General features: G+C 42.4%; 1 protein-coding gene across 1 annotated transcript in view; it reads left to right on the top strand.

The window, feature by feature from the left end:
* LOC120988730 overlaps nt 1-22,381 on the top strand; it is a 51,234-nt gene extending 28,853 nt beyond the window's left edge. Inside the window, exons 4-8 of the mRNA XM_040416379.1 lie at nt 18,505-18,682; nt 19,222-19,427; nt 21,317-21,494; nt 21,786-21,991; nt 22,241-22,381. Of these exons, the coding sequence (XP_040272313.1) occupies nt 18,505-18,682; nt 19,222-19,427; nt 21,317-21,494; nt 21,786-21,991; nt 22,241-22,381 (909 nt within the window). The remainder of the gene's footprint in view (nt 1-18,504; nt 18,683-19,221; nt 19,428-21,316; nt 21,495-21,785; nt 21,992-22,240) is intronic.
* The last annotated feature ends 417 nt before the right edge of the window (nt 22,382-22,798 follow it).

Genomic DNA, 22,798 nt, shown 5'->3' with positions numbered 1-22,798 from the left:
GTCTTAACTAGTCACCTGTATAAAAGACACCTGTCCACAGAATCAATCAATCAAGCAGACTCCAAACTCTCCAACATGGGAAAGACCAAAGAGCTGTCCAAGGATGTCAGAGACAAAATTGTAGACCTGCACAAGGCTGGAATGGGCTACAAAACCATTAGCAAGAAGCTGGGAGAGAAGGTGACAACTGTTGGTGCGATTGTTCGAAAATGGAAGGAGCACAAAATGACCATCAATCGACCTCGCTCTGGGGCTCCACGCAAGATCTCACCTCGTGGGGTGTCAATGGTTCTGAGAAAGGTGAAAAAGCATCCTAGAACTACACGGGAGGAGTTAGTTAATGACCTCAAATTAGCAGGGACCACAGTCACCAAGAAAACCATTGGAAACACATTACACCGCAATGGATTAAAATCCTGCAGGGCTCGCAAGGTCCCCCTGCTCAGGAAGGCACATGTGCAGGCCCGTCTGAAGTTTGCCAATGAACACCTGAATGATTCAGAGAGTGACTGGGAGAAGGTGCTGTGGTCTGATGAGACCAAAATAGAGCTCTTTGGCATTAACTCAACTCGCTGTGTTTGGAGGAAGAAAAATGCTGCCTATGACCCCCAAAACACCGTCCCCACCGTCAAGCATGGGGGTGGAAACATTTTGCTTTGGGGGTGTTTTTCTGCTAAGGGCACAGGACAACTTATTCGCATAAACGGGAAAATGGACGGAGCCATGTATCGTGAAATCCTGAGCGACAACCTCCTTCCCTCTGCCAGGAAACTGAAAATGGGTCGTGGATGGGTGTTCCAGCACGACAATGACCCAAAACATACAGCAAAGGCAACAAAGGAGTGGCTCAAGAAGAAGCACATTAAGGTCATGGAGTGGCCTAGTCAGTCTCCGGACCTTAATCCAATCGAAAACCTATGGAGGGAGCTCAAGCTCAGAGTTGCACAGAGACAGCCTCGAAACCTTAGGGATTTAGAGATGATCTGCAAAGAGGAGTGGACCAACATTCCTCCTAAAATGTGCGCAAACTTGGTCATCAATTACAAGAAACGTTTGACCTCTGTGCTTGCAAACAAGGGTTTTTCCACCAAGTATTAAGTCTTTTTTTGTTAGAGGGTTCAAATACTTATTTCACTCAATGAAATGCAAATCAGTTGCTATCTTTTATTTAAAGTTATTTTTTCGATTTTCCTTTTGATGTGCTATCTGCCACTGTTACAATAAACCTACCATTGAAATGATACTGTTCTGAGACTTTTCATTTCTTTGTCATTGGACAAACTTACAAAATCAGTGAGGGGTCAAATAATTATTTCCCCCACTGTAACAACCTCCCAACAGCTACCTTAACCGACTCATTTCCTCCAATCTCTGACACATATCCTAGTACACACACCTTTGGGTCCTTTTGGATTCTCAATGTCATTCTACTATTAATCATATTTCTTACCTCCTCCCAGTAATTACCAATTACTGGGCAAGACCACAGCATATGCAACAGATCCGCTCCCTCTTCCATACATTTTGGACACCTGTCATCAATTCTTACTCCAACCTTTTTTAAAAACACCGGTGTTTTGTACACTCTATGTATAATAAACAGCTGGGATAATTTGCCCTGTTCGCTCAAGGACACCTTGGGGACTCCTTCCAATATATCTTCCCACTTGTCTTGGGATATAACCCCCACGTCATCCTCCTATTTTTTCATTCTTGTAAGCGGAAACCCCTCCAGGAATTTTTCCAATAAAAGAGCATACAACTGTGATATCAGCCCTCTCTTCCCTCCTCCTGACGGGAGAACAAGCTTATGAACCACCTCCATTTGAGCTATCACACATCCTTTCCGCAGTGTGACCCCAAGGGCATGCCTCATTTGGAGATATTGATAAAACCATCCCCTAGGAACATTAAATTCCTGCTGCAGGTTTTGAAATGCCTTACATACCTTATCCTTGATTAATTGGCCTATTCTCGTCACCCCATAAGTTTCCCAATTCCTAAGTCCTGGTATGGCAAAAAATTCGGGCAACAGATGGTTCTTTCCAATAGGGGAAAGTTCACTAATTCCACCTACACCTCTTAGCTGCTTCACCTTTGCCCAAACTTTTTTCATAAGTTCAATAAGAGGGAGCTTTCCTCTCCCAGCATGCATTCCTGGGCCTTCCAAAATACCCATGAGCTCCCTACTGCCCAACCAATGTTGCAATATCTGCCCTGTCATATCTGGAGCTTGCAAATCAATCCATCCCTTGAAGTGTTGACACTGGGAAGCCAAAAAATAAATCCATGCATTGGGGACTGCCAAACCCCCTTCCGACTAAGTATATTGCAATGTCTCCAGTTTAATCCTAGCCTGCCCATATTTCCAAGTAAGATCCCTAAATATAGAGTGAATTTTCTTAAATCTATCCTGGGGTATCCATACGGGAGCATTATTCAGTACATACAGTAGCTGGGGCATCATCACCATTTTCAAAAGGTTAACTCTACCTACAACCGAAAGAAAGAGTCTACACCATGACCTTACTTTAAGCCTGAAAGTAGCTAGCAATGGGGATAAATTAAGGTCTTCAAAATCCAATAGTCTCGGTGTTATATATAGTCCCAGATATTTAAATTTATCCACCCATGGCACCAGGCTATTTGCTTGTCTACCTGACAAAGCCTGCCCATCTATTGGCATCAAAGAGGATTTTTGCCAATTTATCCGAAGTCCAGAGAATCTACCAAATCTGTCAATCAATGCCATGGCCGCATCCAGGGACGCACCAGTATCGCCCATAAAAAGCAGAGTATCATCTGCGTACATAGCCACTTTATTGTGCAGACCACCGTATCTAAACCCCACTATATCCGTTGATAAGCGAATATGTGCCGCAAGCGGTTCTATTGCAAGAGCAAACAATAAGGGCGACAATGGGCATCCCTGTCTGGTGCCCCTGGCCAGGGCGAAACAGTCTGACAACCCTCCATTAGCCCTAATCCTCGCCTTAGGACCAGAGTATAAGACTTTTACCCACTGAATGAATCGTGCTCCAAACCCCATATTTTCCAAGACCCCCCACAGGTAGCTCCACTCCACACTATCGAACGCCTTAGCAGCGTCAAGGGCAAGCAAGGCTCTGTCTCCACAGTTATCCGCCGGAATATTCAAGCTAGCATACAGCCTACGGAGATTAATAGCCGTCGATTTCCCAGGCATAAAACCTGTCTGGTCCGGGTGCACTATAGTCAGAATTACTTTGGACAGCCTGTTCGCCAACACCTTCGCCAGGAGCTTAACATCAGCTGTGAGAAGCGAAATTGGTCTGTATGAATCCGGTATTTTAGGATCCTTCCCAGGTTTAGGTATAACTACGATTATAGCTTCCCGCATCGAATGTGGTAGTGGACCTGCCTCCAATGAGTGCTCAAACACCTTCAGTAATTCAGGAAGTAGTATCCCTTGCAGCTTTTTATACACCTCCACTGGGAGGCCATCAGCTCCAGGCGCCTTATTATTCGCCATATCCCCAAGCGCAGCTTCCAGTTCCTCCAGTGAAATCAGCTCCTCCAACCTTACTCTATCCTCCTCTGCCAGCCTCGATAATTGTGCCTCCCCTAGGAAATCATTAAGAGCCTCCTCAGAACTAAAGCCGGTGGAAGCATACAAAGATACATAAAAGCTTTTTAGAACATCTAATATTCCCTTCGTATCCTGGCTCTTGTTCCCTCTGTCATCTCTCAGTTCCTGAATACAAGAGGAGCCTCTCTGAGCCTGTGATACGACCGACAACAGATGTCCTACCTTTTCACCTTCTTCAAAGGATCTCTGGCGGTAGAAACTTCTCTTTCTCTCAGCCGCCTTCACCAAATGACACCTCAGCTGCTCCTGAGCAACCGCCAGCGCCTCACTGTTAATCAGGGTGGGGGATCTACCAAACTCTCTCTCCGCCTCAGCCGCCAGTACGTGCGCCTTAACATCAGCCTCCCTAGACCTAGATTTATGCTTATTAATTTCTTTCATTAAGACTCCCCTCAGGAATGCTTTCATGGCATCCCAGACACCCGGTATCGTGGCTGTCCCTGTATTAATAGCAAAAAACTCCTTAATTTCAAGAGATATCCCGGACAGATCTCCCAGCACATTTAGCCAATGTGCGTTACATTTCCACAGCCTCGGTCCCTGTCTGAGCACCCCCAGGCACAAATCAATCTGCACCAGAGAATGGTCAGACAACGACCGAGGATGATAAACAACATCCTTGACCAGTGGCAGCATTATATCATTGACAAGGGCCAAGTCAATACGCGATAGCGAATGATGCGCGGCAGATCTGCACGAGAATTCACGCTTATCAGGGTTACGCAATCTCCATACATCATGCACACCTAATTCACCCATAATATTCCTAAGAGCCACACTCCCCGGTGAACCACCTGCTCCTTGCACCCGGCATCTATCTAGGGAGTCATTCAGCATGCAATTAAAGTCCCCAACCAGTAGCCACGGCAACCCAGGGAAGTCCGCCACAAAATCCATAATTTCTCTTATCAATGGGGATGCAAATGGTGGCGGGACATACACCGACACAATCACCACCTGTATTCCATCCACCTTACACACCACACACACATACCTACCATCCGCATCCACACATTCCTGCATATGTTCATACCTAATACTACTATGCACAATCACACTAACCCCTCTAGAGTGAGAAGAATGGGTTGAATGTAACGCATATGTCACCCAATTTTTACTTATCCAGTGTAAATTTTCACCAATCAAATGCGTTTCCTGAAGACAACATATAGCCGGCTGAAACCGCCCCAAGTATTGAAAAACACACTGTCTCTTTCGTGCATCTGCCATTCCTCTCACATTCCAGCTTAAAACTCTAATCACCTGTGACATGATAGAACTTCAGACCATACTTGAATCTCACATCCCATTCCAACTTCCTCAGCTCATACTTCAAGACCATATCTCTTCCCCCCAACTCCCTACCCAACCTACCGCCCCCCTCCCCCCCCCTCCCAATCAGATTTCTATAACTGGGGAACATTTCCCCTATGATATCCTCCTTACGTATTAAAACAGGGCCATCTGAGAGCGACTTACACCCCAACATATAATAATCATAACAGATTATAACAACATCTCTCAGGTAGAGAATCCTCTCCGCATCTGAGAAGTCCATTTTACTCTCAACAGCCAACTTCCTCCACAGGATCTACCTCGTGGTAGCATTACATAATACACTTCTTAACTGGCGCAACCTTTATAGCAACCTTAGAGTGCAAATGCAAATAAAATTTGAACATAAGAAACTATATCTTAGCCTCCTTCAAGTGTTTGGGGCGCCGCTTCTCAATTGCCGCTCGTGGACGTCCAGCCACTGCGCCGCCTCCTCCGGATCTTCAAAGAATCTGGTGGATCCCAATGCCACCACACGCAGTTTAGCAGGAAACAACATAGCATATTGAACTTGTAGAGCTCTCAGCCTTTTCTTTATATCCATAAATCTGCTTCTCCTCCGCTGTACTTCATTGGAATAATCCGGAAATATGGACACTTTCACCCCGTTCAGGACCATCTCCTCATTGTCCCTTGATTGCCGCAGGATAGTGTCCCGGTCTTTAAAGTGCAGGATCTTCGCCAGCATAGGACGAGGTGGTCTGCCTGGCAGGAGCGGCCGCATGGGGACTCTGTGCGCCCGCTCCACCGCATACAGGGAAGATAGACCCTTCTCCTTAAATAACTGATGCAGCCATTTCTCCACAAATTCTGTAGCATTATCTCCCTCCGTCTTTTCTGGCATTCCAACAATCCGCAGGTTGTTCCTTCTGGACCTGTTCTCCAGATCATCAGTTTTAGCGTATAAGGCAGCTATGTCTTTAGCGGTTGTTTTTGCCGCCATTTGCAGAGGCCGAACATCATCTTCTATATTAGACACCCTTTTCTCTAGTTCAGAGGTGCGTTCAGATATCTTATGTAGGTCGTGCCTGATTATGGACACATCTGACCTCAGGCTACCAACTTGTACAGAGAGCACCTTCAGGGTATTGTTGCAGCTGGCGACAGCGGCCATAATATCTTTTAATGTGGGCTCTTCATTAGCCGCATCTTTGGGGCCTGCCTTGCTTGTGGCTGGACGTGCAGGGGTTAATGGCGGCCACTCCGCCGCATCCAGGGTCTCCCCCTCCAGGGATTCGTCCTCTTGTTCAGAGGAATTGTGGACCTCTGGCTCCTTCTCCTCTGCCCAGTCTCCCGCCCCGATATCAGCGCGGGCGAACTTACTTAACTTTGCGGCCGCGCTCTGGCTCAGTTTAGACTGGGAGGCCGGCCCCTCTTCCTCCTCGGCGCCATGCTGGCTCACCTCCGGCCTATCATATCGCGGCCCTTTGCCTGATTTTCGCGGCATGTCGGGACCCTCAAGTTCACCCCCGCACTCTCCGGTCTTCACTCACCCGCCGGGTAAGCAAAATTACTTGAAATAGACGCTGCTACCACATATAAATCAGGATGCCTGCAGGAGCTGTGAGCGTTGTGTCCTACTCCATTCTCTCTCAGGCCACGCCCCCCTATTTTAATCTTTTTAAGTCGCTGTTGTACTTCTTCCTGGGTCAGACAGGACACTTTTAATGGGGAATTTATTTTTACTTTCTGCATGTCATCTGACAGTTTTTCTTCCTCATTGAATACATTGGAGAAAAAAATATTTAGGAGCTTTGCTTTCTCCTCATCACTCTCTGCGACTCCCCCCTCATTACTCTTTAAAGGGCCGACACCTTCAGATTTATACTTTTTAACATTTATATAATTGAAGAACATTTTAGGGTTAGTTTTACTCTCTTTGGCAATTTATCTCTCGGTCTCTAGTTTGGCCGCTTTTATTTGTTTTTTACATGTTCTATTTTTTTTTCAGTGCTTCCGTGCTACCCTCCTGTTTTAGTGTTTTATATGCTTTCTTTTTGTCATTTATTGCTTTCTTTGCAGTTCTGTTTATCCACATTGATTTATTTTTGTTACTTAACCTTTTATTCCCATACGGTATGTACCTCTCACAATGAGATTTTAGGATGCTTTTAAAGATATTCCATTTTGTGGCTATATTTTTATTTTTGAGAACTTTGTCCCAGTTAGTTAGGCCTATGGCCTCTCTTAGTTGGCTAAATTTTGCTTTTTTGAAGTTTGGTATTTTTGTTCCTCCCTGTAGAAACGCTCTTTTGAAGGATAATTGGAAGGTTATTACTTTATGGTCACTATTTCCCAGGTGTCCCCCAACCTGCACATCTGTTGTTCTGTCAGGCCTATTGGTTAATACTAAGTCCAGTATGACCGTCCCTCTAGTCGGGTCCTGAACCAGTTGTGAGAGATAATTGTCTTTGGTTATTGCCAAGAATCTGTTTCCTTTATGAGATATACAAGTTTCAGTTTCCCAGTCTATATCTGGGTAGTTGAAGTCCCCCATAATAACCACCTCATTATGATTTGTCGCCTCGTCTATCTCATTTAGTAGTAGATTTTCTGTGGACTCTGGTATATTAGGTGGTTTATAGTAAACTTCTATTAGTAATTTATTGTTCTTTTTAGCTCCATGTATTTCTACACACAGTGACTCCACATGTTCATGTCCCTCACTTATATCTTCACGGAGTGTGGGCTTTAGACAAGACTTTACATAAAGGCAGACCCCTCCACCTCTCCGGTTTTGACGATCCTTTCTAAACAGACTGTAACCTTGTACATTAAAAGCCCTGTGTCAGCCGTAGCGGCATGACGTAGGTGTGCCGCGCTCCTCCTCCGGCTGCCCTCTCCTCTCTCTCCCTACCTCGCTCCTGGATGAAGACCTCGAAGGAGCGCCGACTGCAGATCAGCCCTGGCTAGCCGAGTCCAGATGGGACTGTGATCCGCCTTGATGCAACCTGCCGCCTGCTGCCCGTCGTGACCCGCCGCCTGCTGCCCGCTTTAGGGTATCTGCCCTGATCTGCTGCCGCTGTATGGTGCCTGTCCTCCCTGCTGTCCGCTGCCTGCCGTGACCCCGCCGCACGCCTGCCGTGACCCGCCGTACGCCGCATGCTGTATGCTTTCTCGGATCGGTGGCTTGCCTGTGACTTGCCGCATGCTGTTCGCTGCCTGAGAAGTACTGGGCGCTGGAGCTGGTAAGCCTCTGGAGATGCTGGGCTGTGGCTTTTGTGGGTGAAGTGGAGGTCCAGGGTTCAGTGCCCTGCGGGTGAAACTAGTGCTCTGCTTTGACTGCTAAGATACTGTTGGGAGACGGCAGCGGCCTGGTGTTCTCGGCGGGGGGCGCTGTGAGGTCGGAGTGTATCTTTTTTTTTACGGTTATCTGTGGTCCCTGCTGGATCGCCCTGGGACTGTCAGCTGTGTGGTTCTTTCTGGACGTTGGAGCTGGATTCTGGGAACTCACTGGAACGGTCCCACTTTTTTCTTTTTTGATTGAAAGTTCAGAACAAGCGACAAGGCCCATAAGGACCCCTTCTCTTTACCCCTTGGATGGACGATCCGCCTGATAATTGTCGGTGTTAGTGGGGAACTTAGTTGGGTGCTTTTGTCATTTTAGCGGGGTGGCTGGAAAAGCCATATTTTTGGGGCCCCAATTGGATAATAAGAACGACGCCACCACTGAGTATTCTGTTGCCGTACTTAGTATACTGGACTTACACTTCAAACTCTAACTACAACCACTTATCCATACACTTAGTGGCTCTGCCTAATTTACTGTCTACATGTTTGTCATATAACTGCTGGCACCTCTATTTTTGCCTGTTAGTGGCCTTGCACCGCTTTTTTCCTATATGATTATTATATAATTGCGCGCAACCGTATTTAGCCTGTTATTTGGGGGATGCAACAATTTAGTCTGTAACTATTTAGTGTTATCTGCTGTGCATCTACCCACTATTTACTCTCTCTTATGTGTGTATCTACCTAATATTTATTTCTCTCCCCTATGAGCACTTGGTAATATTGGTGTTCGGCGTCCGGGGGCGCTGAGCTGTGTTCAGAGTCGGGGCATTGAATTGTGATCACACTTCCAACTCACCTACTGAGATAAAAATGCCGCCAAAATTTCGTAAATCAGGAGGACTGACCTCTCCAAAAGGTGGAACAGGGGGGAGCCCACAGGCCCGATTAGACAAATTTTTGAAGTCACCACCACCTAAAACTAGAGGAGGTGCACAGAGATCTGCCCCCCAGACTGAGTCAGGATTAGACAACACGGACCAGTTAGAACGGGGTTTATCAAAGTCTAGTTCCTCCCATAGTGAAGGTTTTGAGTGTATTAATAAAAAACTGCAGGATATACTGGGAGTAGTAAACGCTACTAGTGCTTCGGTGGCTGAATTGGCCTCTTCCCTTGCAGTAGTACAAGGTGACGTCACCATAATAAGAGACGAAATGATGAAGCTGAGATTAAAGGTGAAGGAATTGGAGTCTGCAGTCAACTGGGTCACTGTAGAGAATGGTGTATTAAAGAACAGATTAGAAGAGGTAGATGAAGACCGTGCTTGGTTAAGAAGGAAAGTGGTGGAATTGGAGGATAGGTCTCGTATATATAACCTGTGGTTAGTAGGGTTCCCAGAAGGGGTAGAACAGGATAACCCGTCGAATTTCATTCAGAAGTGGCTGGTAGAAAGTTTGGGCCCAGATTATGATGTATCTACCTTCTGTGTGGAAAGGGCCCATAGAATCCCTTTCAAAAAACCTCCTCCAGGGGCCCCTCCCAGGGCAATCCTGGCAAAATTTGTTTGCTCAAAGGATCGGGATTGGGTTCTTAGACGTAAAAGAGAAGTAACAGATATACAATTTGATGGTAATCTGATATCAATTTTTCCAGATTTCTCGCGAGAGACCCAAAATAAAAGATCTTTTTTTGATGTGAAAAAAAGATTGATTGCTGCCAAGATTAAGTATTCAATGCTATATCCCGCTAAACTGAGACTGGTAGATAATGATTCTGTGCGTTTCTTCTCCACACAGACTGAGGTGGTGCAATGGTTGGATTCAAGGGGCCTATGAAATAGTATGGAAAGGTGGTGAGGAGGGAGGTTAATGAGGGGAGATGGCGGGGGGGAGGTTTAGTGGAAGGAGAGAGGTTGGTGGGTGGTTCGCCATCTGCCTGCGATTGTGGTACTATTGGAGACCCACGCTACATTAGATAGGATCTATACACTGAAAAGGAAATGGGCTTCTCTTGAGTACCACGCTTCTCTTGAGTACCACGCTCTTCTTATGCAGGAGGTATCAGCGTATATATTCATCCCGGGATGGACTATCAACCATTAGATAGTATGATTGATAAAGAAGGGAGATATGTATTCCTTCATAGGTATTGGAAAGGGCAGGAGGTCATATTGGCTTTTATTTACATTCCTCCACCATTTAAAGCAACGTTTTTTTTACAGTTAGCCAAATATATATCCACAAAAAATCAATGTGCGTTATTAGTGGCAGGTGACTTTAATGCAGTACTTGATTCTGAGTTGGACCGGTTCTCTTCGCTTTCTGGGCGCGGCCGCACTGGATCCCCTTTGACTGCTGTGTGCCAGGAGCTGGCGCTGGTTGATATCTGGCGCCACCTCTATGGCAATAAAAAAATCTTTTCATGTTTTAGCCAGTCATACGGGTCAATGTCCCGTATAGATCTGGCCTTTGCAAGTCGGGATTTGTGCGGTCGCGTCCTGAGAATGAGGTATGAACCTCATGGAATCTCGGATCACACCCCAGTTCTCGTTGTGTTTGCGGAGGCTCCAACCACAGGAAGAACCTTTAAATTGAATCCGCATTGGCTTGATGTGATAGGGGAGCAATTCCGATTAGACCAGGATATTCAGGAATTCTGGGGCTTCAATGTAGGCTCAACACATATTCATTATGTATGGGACTCTTTGAAGGCCCATATAAGGGGCTTATATTTCAGCAAAATTAATAGGTTTAGATTGGAAGTACGGCGCAGGGAGCAACAACTGACAGACTCAATAAGGAGTTTACGCGCCGCACTAATTGACTCCCACATGGAGCAATGCATCAATCAGTTAAAGGAGGCTAATCTACAGCTTAAGATGCTCCTCTATAAAAAAGCACAACATAAGCTCCTATTCCAAGGCCAGAATCGTTTTTTGCGAATCTGGTAAAACGGGCAGGTTTTTGGCTCGTCTGGTGGCCAACCAGAGAGAGGCTACCAGTATAAGGGAAATTAGGAACTCACAGGGTGCTGGGGTGAGATCTGCAGAAGAGATAAGGGAGGAATTTGTGAGATATTATTCTACCCTTTATAAATCTGAGTCTTTGTTTAGCCGTACTGACATGGATCAATATCTTCAAAAATTAGAGCTCCCCCAGTTATCTGCTCAAGATAGAGAGATGTTGGACTCTCCCATTCTTTTGGAGGAACTCCAGGCGACTCTTTCCTCCTTAAATATAATTCAGCTCCCGGCCCAGACAGATTGCCGTTTGAATTATATAGATTCCACGCCAAATCACTCTTGCCGATCCTGCTGGTAGTTTTGAATGAATCCCGCGCAGCTGGCTCTTTACCTCCATCATTTGGAGAGGCAGTGATTATCTTGGTCTTAAAAAAGGAGAAGGATCCATGTGATATGGGGTCATATAGACCCATATCACTCCTAAATACAGACTATAAGATTCTCGCAAAAATCTTGGCTAATCGTCTGAAGAGGGTTATAGCGTGTCTGGTACACCCCAATCAGACGGGCTTTATCCCGGGACGTCAAATACAGATGAGTCTATATAGGGTTTATTTGAATTTGTCTGTTGCGGGCAGTATAGACCACTCCATTCTGTCCTTAGACGCTGCGAAGGCGTTTGACAGGATGGAGTGGCCTTTTTTGTGGGCTACGATGTCCCATTTTGGCCTTGGGAATCTGTTTCTGGAAATGACTCAAATGCTATATGCACATCCAGTTGCATGTATCAGTGTCAACGGTATTAGTTCTTCCCCCGTTATGATGCAGAGAGGGATGCGAACCATTGGCTTGCCGGATTCGCTTAGATAGTCGTATAGATGGCTTTGGGGTGGCGGGAGTGAGCGATAAAATAAGCTTATATGCCGATGACGTGATTCTGTTCCAGGATCAGGGATGGAAAATTCTCCCGTATGTGATAGAGGTAATAAAAGACTATGGTAAACTATCAGGCTATAGAATCAACTGGCCAAAGTCATCGCTCCTCCCGCTGAACCGGAAAGCTGTAGATGAGGGGAAGCGAGTTCGCGTTTTGGTCCCTAATGATACCTTGGATTATTTGGGGGTTAAGATTGGGGTTCCTATAAATAGGTTTTATGAGCTTAATTTGGCGCCGGTTTTGAATAAAGTCAGGGACAAAATCAGCGCTTGGCGGAAATTGATACTGGCACTGACGGATCGAATAGCACTGATTAAAATGATTATTTTACCGATAGTTTTGTTCCCGTTGTGTGCCTCCCCCATCTGGATCGATGATATCTTCTTTCATAGACTGGAGACTTTGATCAACGATCTAATTTGGGGAAGGAAGAGGGTGCGTATAAAGCAGAGATATCTATGGTTGTCGGAGCTAGATGGTGGGCTGTCATTACCCTTTTTTCAAGGTTATTATTTATGTGCACAGATTCAGCGTTGCTGTTATTTAAAAGAGAGTTTACTTTCACGATATTTGACTAAAGTTTTTGATAAACCAATAGAGAATATCTTTGCATGTTTGGAGACTGGGTTTATGGGAATGAGGAGGTCCTTGCTGATCCCGTGCTCACTGCAGAGGGTGTGGAACAGACTGAAGGAGATCCTTAAAGTTTCCAGTCTGTTTGTTTTCACCCCTTTGTGGGAGAACAGGGGGCTGGAGGAGTTCTTCAAAATTACAGATTTTGGTTATTGGTTACGTAATGGTATCAACAGGGTGTCTCACCTTTTTTATTTGGGTCGTTTTAAATCACTTTTGGAATTTGGTTTTACTGATAGTTCACCATTAGATTTATTTATGTATTCACGCTTGAAACATATATTTGAAGCCTCTAGGAATAGGGGTCGCATTTTCCCACGAGAGAATATATTTTTTGATTTTTGTGACGCTCAGAAGTATGAAAAGGTGAAGTTATCTAGATTATATGCTAAACTCCGAATGGCACTGGCAACTGTAACACCTTTCAAAAGCACAGGTAAGTGGGAGCAAGAGTTGAATTGCCCCCCACTACAGTGGTCTACCATTTATAGGAACGTGAGAAAGGCGACAGTATCCAGTGCGCATAGGTTAATTCAATTTAAGATCCTCCATAGACTGTATTATACGCCTAAAACCCAAGGAAAATTCCCCCAAAATAAAGACCGGGATTGTTGCTGCTCTAAATGTGGATATGTTAACGCAAACTATGTCCATTTGCTTTGGAGCTGCAGCAAAATAAGAAAATATTGGGATGAGGTTTTCTCTACCCTACGAAAGGAGTGTTCAATGAACTATAACCCGGGGATTTTGATAGTGATCTTTGGAGATTATGAGTCAGAAGTGGAAGTCCCGCCCCAGGTTAGACGGATTTGGATGCGGGGATTGATGGTGGCTAAAGCTATATTGATAAAGTATTGGGGCTCTGTCTCCCCGCCCTCAATAAGGGAGTGGGGTTCATATCTTAAACAAATTAGAGGATATTGAAAGGAAACGGAGAGTTGCACGCAGAACTACATAGCTATATTTAATACTGATATTATTCTATACTTCAATGAATGGAGTGGACGACAGCCAATGGGGGGGGGTTGATATAGTTATTATTCATATTATCGCGGGGGTGTACTTAGGGTGATGTGTAGAATTTTTCTTATAATGATGTCTATGATTGCCATGCTAGGCATATTGTTTTATGTATTAATATTATGATCTGGAAAAAATAAATAAATAAATAAAAAAAAACTGCCCAGTCATAGTTATCATCCAGCCATGTCTCAGTTATTCCCACTGTGTCATAGTCCTCCTCACACATCACTAATTCCAGCTCCCCAGTTTCATTTGTCAGGCTTCGGGCATTAGTATACATACATTTGAGAGGTTTATGTATATTTTTTACCCTACACCTTTCCTTCTGAACTGTTCTAGTCCCTCCTTCCATTCCTCCCCCAGTCCCACTACCTTGCCCCCGGTCTCTATCTGCACTATCTTCCCATTCTATAACGTAATTACCATCCCCCTCCAGTCCCTAGTTTAAACACTCCTCCAACCTTCTAGCCATCTTCTTCCCCAACACAGCTGCCCCTTCCCCATTGAGGTGCAGCCCGTCCCTACGATAGAGCCTGTAGCCGATAGAGAAGTTGGCCCAGTTCTCCAGGAACCCAAACCCCTCCTTCCTACACCAGTTCTTGAGCCACTTGCTAATCTCCCTAATCTCTCGCCGCCTTTCTTGTGTGGCCCGTGGTACAGGTAGTATTTCTGAAAACTAAGCTTTTGACCTAAATCCCTGAAATCATTTTTAAGGACTCTCCACCTACCCCTAACTTTGTCATTGGTTCCGATATGGACCATGACCGCTGGATCTTCTCCAGCCCCTCCCAGTAATCTGTCAACCCGATCCGCGATGTGTCGAACTCTAGCGACTAGTAACTCTGCCTTTTCCTTATCTTCAGTGACTAACCCCCCTTTACCATTATTTAGGGGAACTACCTTCTCAGACCTTGGTTTTTTAGCATTTATATATTTAAATAATTTTTTGGGATTTGTTTTGCTCTCTTTTGCCACCTGCTGTTCGTTTTGTATTCTTGCAAATTTTATCTCGTTTTTACAGATTTTATTAAGCACTTTGTAATCTTCAAACGCTTCAGCTGACCCCTCAGATTTGTATTTTTTAAATGCGCTTTTTTTTTTCTTTTATCACCTTTTTTACAGTAGCTATAAACCATGGGGGGGGGGGGGGGGTTAATTTGAGCTGTTTATACTTGTTACCTAAAGGAATATTTTTTTTAGTGCAATTACTCAATGTAGATTTAAAGCTCTCCCATTTATCCTCAGTATTATTGTGTGACAGTAGCTGCTCCCAGTCTATGCCCTGAAATGCTGCCCTCAACCAAATTAGCTTTTTTGAAATTTAGTGTCTTTGCTCTGCCTGACAGAGTTTGCTTCTTATAGTTTAGGGGGAATATAATTATATTGTGGTCACTATTACCTAGTGTTTCTCGAACAGTAACATTACCAACAAGCTCTGCATCATTAGAAATTACCAGATCCAACAGAGCATTGCCCCTAGTGGGAGCTTCTACAAACTGGCCCATAAAGTGGTCCTGCAGCAAGTTGAGGAATCTTGACCCCAGTCAATGTCTGGGAAATTAAAATCTCCCAATATGACCACTGTACCAGCCTGTGCCGCCAGCTCTATTTGGTTATACAGTTGCGTTTTTATATCTTCAGTGATGTTAGGGGGTCTATAGATTAAAACACAGAAATATAGTGGCAATTCTGGGGGAGCTGCTCAACCCCTAACACTGTAGCGTGTTTTTCATTGGGGGAGCAGTCCCACCGCATGTGGACCACAGCAAACGACTATCCCCAGCAAAAAATGCATACGGTGGAGGATGTCGGCGCGGTCCACATGCACCACAAAGGCATCCTACACAAAACGGAGCATTGTGCGGATGGAAATATAATCATATAAATCACAGAAAAAATGCACCAAACGGATATGCCACTGACTATACTGGCTAGTCATAAATGCAGATATTAAAAGTTATAGATTACACCAAGTATTATTTTTTTCAGTGTTTTTATCCCTTTGAACTCCCACCCATAAGGTTTCCACATCCTCACCATCCGCACCCACAATTGCCTCTTTCACACTTGTCTTCAGATCACTCCTCACATACAGGCAGACTCCACCTCCTTTTCTATTGACCCGGTCTTTCCTAAATAGTGTAAAACCCTCAATATTAACAGCCCAGTCATGCGAAGAGTCCAACCATGTCTCAGCCACACGAACTATACAGTCAGGTCTATAAATATTGGGACACCGACACAATTCTAACATTTTTGGCTCTGTACACCACCACAATGGACTTAAAATGAAACGAACAAGATGTGCTTTAACTGCAGACTGTCAGCTTTAATTTGAGGGTATTTACATCCAAATCAGAACCTCAGAACCCTGAAATACCTGAATTACCCTGAGGTAAGGAGAAAGGGACAAGAGACCAATTGGTTCATTCAAAACACGGATGAACCAGTATCCACAGGCTTAGTTGCAGGGAAAAGTGGACGACTTAATACAGCAACAGTGTCGGTAGGTAGGAACACTAGAAACACACTTACCTGCCTCAGCCACCACGACTGGAACCCGTGCAAAAGTACAGGTGCCCACACCAAATAGGACACTGTACAGACAACACCACACACAGGTATCCAGCACACCTGATACTGCCTGAGCCCCATACAGCAAGGTGCATGGCACCCCCAGGCAGCACTGCATCCAGACTTATGGTTCACCCCTCCGGGAAACCAGCCCCCTTCCGGAGGTATCAACATACTGGGTGACGAATAGCATACATGCAGGGACCAACACCAACAACAGCCCAGACATGTAACAACCAACAAAACGCTTCACACACCCAGAACATAAACCCACACCACACATACAAGTTAAGGGTAAAGGTACAAGGAGGGTACATAAGGGAGGACAATTTATGTTCCCTAAGGTGGCCCTCAAGGACTGGGCAGAAACACCCAGGCAAGAAGCAAAGCTCCAACACCAAGCAAGGCTGTAGTACAACTGCACCCAGCCAGCAAGCCACAGGTATATATCAAGCCCGTGGCCACACCCAGGAAACACATTAATCCCCACTAGCAAGAAGATTAACCCCTTGCTCACCAAACAGCAGGAAGGCAAACCTTAAAGGGGAAGTGCACATGCAAACTGCCAACAACACATTGCCACCGGCAACCAGTCTGCATGGCAACCGCGTCACGGTCAAACACCAATATGACCGTGACACATCTACAGTAATGAGCAGATCAAGTTCCTTCAGAACCATTTTGACTGTAACCCGTATCCAGATTTTGTGAGCAGATGTCGTATTTCACAGGGATCCCAGAACCCAGTATACAGGTAATGATACAAGAAATATAATTTATTAGTATTTGTATATAATAATAATAATAATGGTAATAATTACTTCTTTTTATTATTATTGCTATTATGTTTTTGAAAATCGTGTCCATTTTATATATTCATTGTGATATTTATGACACCTTAACCTCTCTCAGATTTATTTAATGGCAGTCAACATAATATATGAAAGAGACCATATGTAAGAAGATATTTCTACTAAACCTTTCATTGTTTTACAGGTTTGGTTTCAGACTAGAAGAGCAAGATCAAATCCTTCTTGATACTCATGAGAAACTTCCATCCATCTCTGTGGAGGACATCTGGATGTACTGAGATACTGCATCAATGGGGACCTCTGTATATTATTTATAGAGTATCTTTTTGGGTTCTTAAAGGAGCCTATAAAGAGTCAAATAAGTTTTTTAAAGTATTTTATTGGTATTTCATGACTCCTGGTACCCCACAATAATCTGTTTGAAGAAGCCTTGGAGCGTCGGTGAGCAATGTGGACTCTTGATTATAGATTATCAGTATAAAACACATGGAAAGCCATTTTAAGTAATATTAATTTAATAATGCAATTTATTAAACTCTTTTAACCATCGATATTCAGACTCTTATGGAGTTTATTTTCATCATACAGCCCCCACAATGTACCCAGAATATGAAACTGAGGACAACGCAAAAGACGAAAGTGAGAAGACAGCAGCAAAGAGATATAAGTTTCACTGGTTGTGACAGATGTTCTTAAAAATTCATTCAAATTAAACCATTCAGGGTTCTTATTCAATAGTTCAAAGGGGTTCTCCAGCATATTACATGAGATGACAGGTCAGCAATAGAAAAATCCTGGAAAACCATTTTAAGAAATTAGGCTATAGTTTAATCATAATTGTTCATAGATAACTTAAAACATATACTGGATAAAGCAGGTAAATATAAAATAAACAGATTATATGAAAAAAGTAAAAAGTACATAGAATTTACAGGATGACACTGCATTTCTTGACTTGCTTGATGCTCCTTACTCATCTTTGATGTCAAACAAAATGGTAAGGTCTATTTACATATTAAAGACCTTATGTATATTGTGTATACACAATGTATATGATGGGCAGAGGTGTGAAGATGAGGTAGAAGGATCAAAGAAGTGGGCGCTGCCCCAATATTACAAAAACTTCAAAAAGTAATTCCTCTTTTGTACTCCAATACACATGGCCTGGCTGATATAAGTTTCCTCAAAATGCTGAAGCCATCATTTTACCAAGAGAAGCTGAAGAGACCAGTGATAGATGTGGAGCTAGACCAGGTCCTCTGCACTGTCCTCTCTCTAGAAGAAGACTATCCAGCAATATCTCCTCCCCTGAGGAGCCAGGATCATCTATCAAATCATTTCTTTATCTTTTGTCATTTTATTTCACAGAAGGAGACACAGGAAGCTCTTCATCACTCAGCTATCCTCCAGCAGACAGTGTGTGAACTATGTTCTTTCTTAGGGATTTATGAAGGATCCCAGACTGGGAAGAGAATGGGACAAAACATAACGAACTTGACAATCCCTGAGACTAACAAGGAGGACAAACTGAGGAATCCACTCAAAAGTATTTCTTCTATTTTTTTTTTAGATTGATTTACAGTTATCAAAGCATGAGAATGTATATAATAAATATAATAGTAATAAATAATGTTATACAGTAAAACCCATGATTTAGGGGCTAGCTTATAGTGAAGGGATGCTCAACCTGCTACCCTCTAGCTGTAGGAAAACTACAAATACCAGCATGCCCTAATAGCTATAGGCTGTCCTGGCATGCTGGGATTTGTAGTTTTGCAAGAGCAGGAGGGCCGCAGGTTGGGCTTCGGTGTTATAGAGGTTATATTTTGTACACTGGAAAATGTATTTCAATTAGATTTTATATATATATATATATATATATATACTGTATATTGTTTTATATGATAATTATTTTTTATATAAGAACAATATTTGAAATAATTGTACAAAAATATAGAATATAAAATTATATTGAGAAGACATATGCTATATAAGATAATATTCTATTTGTTATATTAGCTATATATATCCAAATAATATATCGTTTTCAAGTTCTCTAAAAATGTTGTGTTTTTTGTTTTATAGGTAAAAATCCTGACGATGGACAGAATGGATGTAAGAAGCCCAGAGTAGAGACAATGCCTTCCGGTGCCCGATTCAGAAAGAAAACCATCTACAGTAATGAGCAGATCAAGTTCCTTCAGAACCAGTTTGACTGTAACCCGTATCTAAATTTTCTGAGCAGATGTCGTATTTCTCAGATCACAGGGACCCCAGAACCCAATATACAGGTAATGATACAAGATATATTAATACCTGAGGAAGAAATCCGTGAATTTCGAAACGCGTCGGCTGTAGTGTGGACCTAAGAGGCATCCGTGGCAAGCACGGTGTGACATCACACAGAAGAAGCTGTCTCCCTGACAACATCAAGCGGCTTCTACCCAAATGCGCGAGCTATCGGCCGGAGCCGCGCGCATGTGAGTGACAGAAGCTTGAAGATATCGCGAATCTACCATGGAATGACCGCGAGAGGATGCAAGCACCAACCAGCTTGTATGTAATCCGGCTTACCTGAGCAAGCCTGGAGCAAGTAAAAACTCTAACTGTGACTAAGTAATAATATATATTAACCAGGAACATTGGACATATTTGAGCACTTTTAGTCAGCGCGGGTTTACAGCTCTTTTATTCATAAGATATATTAATTATTAGTATTTGTATGAAATAATAATGATAATTAAATGTTTGTTATTTATATCATCCTTATTATTATGAGAATTGATTGTCAGTGAGCATTTTATATATTCATTATGATATTTACAACTAATAAACAGGCCATCTTACCTCTATTAGATTTATTTCATGTCAGTCAACACAATATATAAAAGAGACCAAATGTAAGAAGATATTTTCACTAATCGTTGCATTGTTTTATAGGTTTGGTTCCAGAAGAGAAGAGTAAGATATCTCTCAAGAAGAAATCAAATCCTGGAGAAGACAAAAACTCCTCAAATCCTTCCTTAACTTCATGAGAAGCTTCCATCCATCTCCATAGAGGACATCTGGATGTAGTGAGATACTGCATCAATGGGGACCTCTGTATATTATGTATAGTGTATTTATTTGGGTTCTCAAAGGAACAGCACATAAAGTATTAAAGATTTTTAAGTGTTTTATGGGTCATCTGTATCTGACTGTTGGAGGTCTGACTCCTGACACACCCACGGTCAACTGCTGCAGAAACCATGGTGCTTTGCTGAGCATTGTGAATTCTTTAGGATAGATTATCAGTATAAAACACTCAGAAACCGATTTTACGAAATATTTATTTAATAAAGCAATATTTTGTATACTTCTTTTTCTACCAAGGATATTCAGACTCTTGAGGAGTTCATTTACATCATGGGGCTCCCACAATGTACCCAGAATATAAAGGTAAGGACAAAGCAAAAGAGGAAACTGAGAAGAAGCATCAAAGAGACTTAAGTTTCACTGGTTGTGTCAGATGTTTTTAAAAATTCATTCATATTGTAACATTCAGGGTTCTTATTAATAGTTTAAAGGGGTTCTCCAGCATATTACATAGGAGGATAGGTCAGCAATAGTAACATCCTGGAAAACTTATTTAATAACTTATTCTATAGTTCTTAGATAGCTTATATCATATCCTGTACAAAGCATGTAAAGGTTGTAAAAATTCTAGATTATATGAATAAAGTGAAAAATAAAAAAGAACATAGAATATACAGGATGACATTGCATTTCTTGACTTGCTTGGTGCTCCTTACTTGTATATAATAAGGAATCTTTGATGTCAGGCACAATGGTAAAGTCTATTTACATACTAAAGACCTTATGTATATGATGGGCAGAGGTGTGAAGATGAGGTAGAAGGATCAAAGAAGTGGGTGCAGCCCCAATATTACAAAAACTTCAAAAAGTAATTCCTCTTTTTGTACTCCAATACACATGTCCTGGCTGATATAAGTTCCCCAAAATGTTGAAGCCATCATTTTACCAAGAGAAGCTGAAGAGATCAGTCATGGATGTGGAGCTAGACCAGGTCCTCTGCACTGTCCTCTCTCTAGAAGAAGACTATCCAGCATTATCTCCTCCCCTGAGGAGCCAGGATCATCTATCAAATCATTTCTTTACTTCTTGTCATTTTATTTCACAGAAGGAGACACAGGAAGCTCTTCATCACTCAGCTATCGTCCAGCAGACAGTGTGTGAACTATGTTCTATCTTAGGGATTTATGAAGGATCCCAGACTGGGAAGAGAATGGGACAAAACATAACGAACGTGACAATCTCTAAGACTAACAAGGAGAACAAACCGAGGAATCCACTCAAAAGTATTTATTTTATATATTTTCTATTAATTTATAGTTATTAAAGCATTAATAGAACTGTATAATTATCTATAATTCAATTTTTAAATAATGAGAATGTATATAACAAATATAATAGTAATAAATAATGTTATTCAGTGGAACACACATATGGAAAAATATATTTAATAGAAATTATACATATATACAACTGAAGATAATATTGTACATTTAATATATTAGTATAATATAAATATTGTATTTTTAATTTTTAATTTAAAGTTCTCTAAAAAAAAAAATATTCTCTTTCTATAGGAAAAAATACTGATGATGGACAGAATGGATGTAAGAAGCCCAGAGTAGAGATAATGCCTTCCGGCGCCAAATCCAGAAAGAAAACCATCTACAGTAAGGAGCAGATCAAGTTCCTTCAGAACCAGTTTGACTGTAACCCGTATCCAGATTTTCTGAGCAGATGTCGTATTTCTCAGGTCACAGGGATCCCAGAACCCAGGATATTGGTAATGATACAAGAAATATTAATTATGAGTATTTGTATGAAATAATAATGATAATAATTAAAAGTTTGTTATTTATATTATCCTTATTATTATGAGAATTGTGAGCATTTTGTATATTCATTGTGATATTTATGACTATTATACCGGCCATCTTACCTCTATTAGATTTATTTAATGGCATTCAACACAATATATGAAACAGACCAAATGTAAGAAGATATTTCCACTAAACGTTTCATTGTTTTATAGGTTTGGTTCCAGAACAGAAGAGCAAGATATCTCTCAAGAAGCAATCAAATCCTTGAAAAGAAAAAACCTACAGCTCAAATCCTTCTTGATGTTCATGAGAAGCTTCCATCCATCTCCATGGAGGACATCTGGATGTACTAAGACACTGCATCGATAGGGACCTCTGTATTTTATTTATAGCGTATCTATTTGGGTTCTTAAAAGAGCAGCTTATAAAGTATTGAAGATTTTTGAGTGTTTTATGGGTCATCAGTATCTGACTGTTGGGGGTCCAACTCCTGGCACCCCCATGATCAGCTGTTTGATGAAGCAATAATAATAAAGCAATATTTTTTGTAACTTTTTTTTTTTTTACTATGGATATTCAGATTTGAGGATTTTATTTAACTAATGGGGCTGCCACAATGTGCCCAGAATATGAAGCTAAGGACAAAGCAAAAGAGGAAACTGAAAAGAAGCATTAAAGAGACTTAAGTTTCACTGGTTGTGTCAGATGTTTTTAAAAATTCATTCAAATTAAACCATTCAGGGTTCTTATTCAATAGTTCAAAGGGGTTC

The sequence above is a fragment of the Bufo bufo genome, chromosome 1 (genome assembly GCF_905171765.1).
Source record: "Bufo bufo chromosome 1, aBufBuf1.1, whole genome shotgun sequence".
Lineage (NCBI taxonomy): Eukaryota > Metazoa > Chordata > Amphibia > Anura > Bufonidae > Bufo > Bufo bufo.
This window is presented reverse-complemented; position numbering and strand designations above follow the sequence as displayed.